Source organism: Mustela lutreola, chromosome 12 (genome assembly GCF_030435805.1).
Source record: "Mustela lutreola isolate mMusLut2 chromosome 12, mMusLut2.pri, whole genome shotgun sequence".
NCBI lineage: Eukaryota > Metazoa > Chordata > Mammalia > Carnivora > Mustelidae > Mustela > Mustela lutreola.
Genome location: NC_081301.1, coordinates 72,053,833 through 72,058,543, shown reverse-complemented (window position 1 = coordinate 72,058,543; position 4,711 = coordinate 72,053,833). Strand labels below are relative to the sequence as shown.

The 4,711-nt window shown below is 46.6% G+C and overlaps 1 protein-coding gene across 1 annotated transcript; it reads left to right on the top strand.

The window, feature by feature from the left end:
- The first annotated feature begins 534 nt into the window (after positions 1-534).
- Positions 535-4,078, top strand: LOC131812148 (procathepsin L-like). Its single transcript, XM_059141241.1, has 7 exons — positions 535-664; positions 957-1,079; positions 1,179-1,325; positions 1,509-1,733; positions 2,178-2,340; positions 3,193-3,310; positions 3,778-4,078. The coding sequence occupies exons 1-7, from the start codon at positions 539-541 to the stop codon at positions 3,875-3,877; spliced, it is 1,002 nt and encodes a 333-aa protein (XP_058997224.1). The 5' UTR covers positions 535-538; the 3' UTR covers positions 3,878-4,078.
- The last annotated feature ends 633 nt before the right edge of the window (positions 4,079-4,711 follow it).

The following is a 4,711-nucleotide window of genomic DNA, read 5'->3' as shown; positions in this document are numbered from 1 at the left end:
ATGCAGGCAGGTGCCAGGGGCAGGACCAGCAGAGCCAAATCCCAGGCTTAAATGGACAGTCTCCTACCCATCAGCAGGCATACTGGACACCTCCGACCTGCACCTCTGACTGCACCTGCCTCAGGTGAGATCCCAACCTGGACCCGAAGGGAAGGGCTACCCCTTAAAACATGGGGAGGTGGGTACCAGCCTTGGGGGCCAGGGGTTTAGGGCTCCGGGGAGGCACTCTTCCAGGGCCTGGTCCCTCCAGGCATGGCAGCTTGACCCCTACACCCCAGACTCAGGGCTTGTCACTCCCTGTATTGCCACCTACATGCTCTGGAAGCAGCAGGTGGGTTGCGGGTTGCAGGGCGGGGAACAGGCCAGCAGGCCCCCTGCACGCGCCACCTCTCCACAGCCCCGTGGAAACACTTGGGAGGAATAACGCAATGTCTTTACTGTACCAGAGTGGCTCTAACATCTCAGAATAAAGGATGGCTCTTTAGATGATTTGGTCTAATCCAAAACTCATTTCATTTCCCTTCCTAGGTTTTGGAACATGCATCCTTCTCTCTACTTAGCTGCCCTTTGCCTGGGAATAGCCTCAGCTGCTCCACAACTCGATCAGAGCTTAGATGCACGCTGGTCCCAGTGGAAGGCGGCCCACAAGAGACTATACAACAAGGTTGGTAACATCTGAGCTGTCCACTGAGACCCCAGGGAATGTTCCATGCTGGTGGGAGTCCACAGTGGAGAGTAGCTTCTGGAGGCCCCTGGTACCCAGGCAGGAAGTAGAGTACTGTGACTGTGCACGATGGGGACAGATATCCTGCTGTGTGGTTGCTGGAGAGCAGCTCCTGGAGCACCAGCCCAGCCCCAGTCAAGGTCTCTCCTCCCCTCTGTGAGCACATCCACTTGGTGCAGGTGAGCTGGGCTTAGAAAGAAATCAACAGGATGGGTTGTATGTCTGTCTCTAGGATGAAGAAGGACGGAGGAGAACAGTGTGGGAGATGAATCTGAAAGTGATTGAACAGCACAACCAGGAGCACAGCCAAGGGAAACACAGCTTCACGATGGCAATGAATGACTTTGGTGACCTGGTGAGTGCAGCTGGAGTTGCTGAATGTTTTGTGCTTCCTCTAAGGATTTTTTCCAAAAAATCTCATGCTTGTCAACATTCTATTTCCTTTTCCTTGAAGACCAGTGAAGAATTCCAACAGGTGTTGAGTGACCTTAAAATCCAGAAGCAAGAGGAACAGAACGTGTTCCAAGCACCTCTCTTTGCAGAGATCCCCTCATCTGTGGACTGGAGAGAGAAAGGTTACGTGACCCCCGTGAAGGAACAGGTGAGACAGTACTCAGCTGCTCCCTTTCCAAGAGCAAAGCCAAGACGGACCAGTGCCCTCGTGATGGAAGTTGAGAAACCATATACAGTTTGTTATGCTTTGGAAGAGTTTTCAGATGTAAGGGCTGTTGTCAAGGCTTGCTATTAACTTTGTAGACTAAGAGCTGTACCATTTTGTTTTCAGGGTCAGTGTCAATCTTGTTGGGCTTTTAGTGCAGCTGGTGCCCTTGAAGGACAGATGTTCCGGAAAACGGGCAAACTTGTGTCACTGAGCAAGCAGAACCTCGTAGACTGCTCTTGGTCTCAAGGCAATGAGGGCTGCCGCGGTGGCATGATACATTTTGCCTTCCAATATATTATGGACAACGGAGGCTTGGAATCCGAGGAATCCTACCCGTATCTTGCAAGGGTAAACAGACTTCCTTATCTTTTATCAAGTTGAGTATATTCAGTAAAACAAAGCCTATATTTCATATTCTCATTTTAGACTGTAGACTCTGTATCTGCACATAGTCAGAACAGATTAAAATCTGTTAGCCTGGCACAGTTCTCCACCTAGAGGATTACCATATAGGTGTTCCCAATTCTCAGCCACACAGCAATACAAATATCGTTCTAAATACAGTACAGATCTCCAGAGTGAAAAATCTATGCACAAGTAGACCAAAAGAGTGTCTCATTAAATAGATATTGCCTCATTTCTCAATTTCAAAACAAGCAATCATATTTTGCCTCTTGAGATGTTTTATAACACACTCGACTTGGACATCATTCAGCTGCAAACTGTCTTGAGCTCGTGTTCCCCAGGAGGTGGACGGTATTAATCAAGTCCCTTCCCCTTTACCTTTGAAAGAATGGCTACTGCAGATACAGGCCTGAGAAATCTGCCGCCAATATGACTACCTTCTTGCACGTCTTAAGTGAGGAGGATGGTCTTATGACCGCAGTGGCAACTGTGGGGCCCGTCGCTGCTGCTGTAGACTCAAGCCCGTATTCCTTCCAGTTCTATAAATCAGGTGAGCATTTGTCTATGTAGAAAATTGGCCAGAAAATACAGGTAACCAGCATGACATACAATAAGATGAGCTCTTTTGTATGTGGGACTCAGGAGGGTATGGATTTAGCATGGTGGCTCATTCTGTGTATGTAGTCCTTGTGCTTGTTGTCACCATTTGACATGACTTGACCCATATCCCCAGGCTTTTAAGCACTTCAGAAATATATTTAATTATTAAAAATATTTTATTTATTTATTTGGCAGACAGATCACAAGCAGGCAGAGAGGCAGGAAGACCGGGGTGCAGGGCAGGGAGCAGGCTCCCTGCCAAGTAGAGATCCTGACATGGGGATCCATCTCAGGACCCTGGGATCATAACCTGAGCCAAAGGCAGAGGCTTTAACCCACTGAGCCACCCAGGCACCCCTACAAATATATTTAAATGACTACATAACTTGACTGGTATAGTTTACTTCACTTTTTTCCAATGTTTGGACCTTGAAATTTTCCAAGGAATTTTACTACTGAAATAGACACTGGAAAGAACCCCTTGACTCAAGTAATTTTCTGTTCTCTGCTGCTTCTTCGGCTGACATCGTATGGTAGAATGACAAAGTTTCAACAAGTGCTCTTTTACGCCTCTCACTGTTCTTCACAAAAGAGACTGTGGCAACATATATTTCTGGTAGTACTAGATGATGTCCTAAATCCCTAGCCCAGCTAAACGAAAAGATCTGATTTCTAAATCTTATCTCTATAGATATCACAACCGGATTTTGAGATGCCGCCCTTGCTGTGGTCACTAGGTTGTTGTCACATGTTATCATGTCACTTGGGTGTTCCCGCTCAGCACTGAATCTCTCTTCTCCAGGCATTTACTATGATCCAAGCTGCAGCAATACACGCCTGAATCACGGCGTTCTGGTGGTTGGCTATGGCGTTGAAGGAGAAGAATCGGAGGACAAAAAATACTGGATAGTCAAGAACAGGTATAAAGAGCCAAGAACACCTACCTTGGAAATTGAAAAGGGAATTCTTTCTAGAATCAGTGTTTGGAGGCAGATCCTCAAACCCTTGAGCACGCTTCTGAAATCCCTGACGTGTTTATGCCATTAAGGGGGAAGGGACATACTCATGTGATGACGGCAGTAGCTTGCTAGGGTCCTGCCATGGTTTTGCTACCATTGCGTTTCTCAACTTGAAAATTTTCTCATTTCTGCAATGCATCTGGCCCCAAGAGCTTCTTTTTTCTGTGTTTCCATTCGTCGTCTGCAAAAGGTCTGGGGACGGAATCCTGTGCTGGGTTAGAACTCAAGCAGGAACAGGAACGGACTCTCCGGATTCTTCCTGAATCTGTCCTGGCCTCTGGTGCCCTGCTCAGGGTCGGGTGTGATGGTTCATGACGGGAAATGTGGTTGATTGTTTGTAATAAGTGGCAAACCCTGTCTTCTTTCAGCTGGGGTACAAACTGGGGCATGGAGGGCTACATGCTGTTGGCCAAGGACCGGGACAACCACTGTGGAATCGCCTCCATGGCCAGCTTTCCTGTCGTGTGAGATGAGGGCGTACAGAAGGCTTGACTGGGAACCGAATATCGAGAAGATGAATTTTGTTCGAAAGCCGACCACTTCTTATGATATGGAATAAAAACACTTGAACCATTGAAGACCCAAGCTGGGATTTGACTGTGTGGATTTTATATGAGGAATGTTACCACTTCGCTCGTTACTGATGTAAAAGCCTTTGTATGACAGACTTGTCTAATAACTTTTGGATTTTCATTTTTTAAAAAAATGTATGAAGTTTTATTTTTTAATAAAAAACTTCAAAGTAGAAGGGAGGTAAAATGTTACTACATTAACTCTTTATAGAGACAAAATGTGACTGGGCTCTAGGATATCGGTGGATAGGCCAGTGGTCCACTGGGAGAATACTGGGTGGTCCGATTGTTTTAAGTATAAATGATTGTTACATCTGTAACATTGTTACAATGTTACATTAGTTTCAGGTGCACAACCCAATAATTTGCCAACCCTGTACAGTACGCTATGCTCACCGCAAGGATAGTTGGTGTCTGTCAGTCTCACACTGTACCTTTACGGTGCTATTACGACACCATTGACGATATTCGCTATGCTGTGCCTTCTATTCCCGGGACTTACTCATTCCATAGCTGGAAGCCTGGACCTCCCATTCCCCTTCACCCCTGTTATTCATCCTCATTCTAATCTATGTCCTCTTTACTCTTTGCAGATTTCCCACCCCTCATTTACTAACTGGGTTTCTCTCTCCACAGTCCCCAGCTCAGCTAGTAGTCTGTAAACATATCGGGGAGTTTTAGAGGAAGAGACGGTGGGGGCCAGGGAGGACACCCCAAAATGCGTCATAAT

Coding starts and splice junctions, on each gene's coding strand:
- LOC131812148 (XM_059141241.1), top strand. CDS start 539: ATGCATCCTTCTCTCTACTTAGCTGCCCTTTGCCTGGGAATAGCCTCA. Junction 1,080..1,178: donor TGAATGACTTTGGTGACCTG/GTGAGTGCAGCT, acceptor TTTTCCTTGAAG/ACCAGTGAAGAATTCCAACA. Junction 1,734..2,177: donor CCTACCCGTATCTTGCAAGG/GTAAACAGACTT, acceptor TACCTTTGAAAG/AATGGCTACTGCAGATACAG.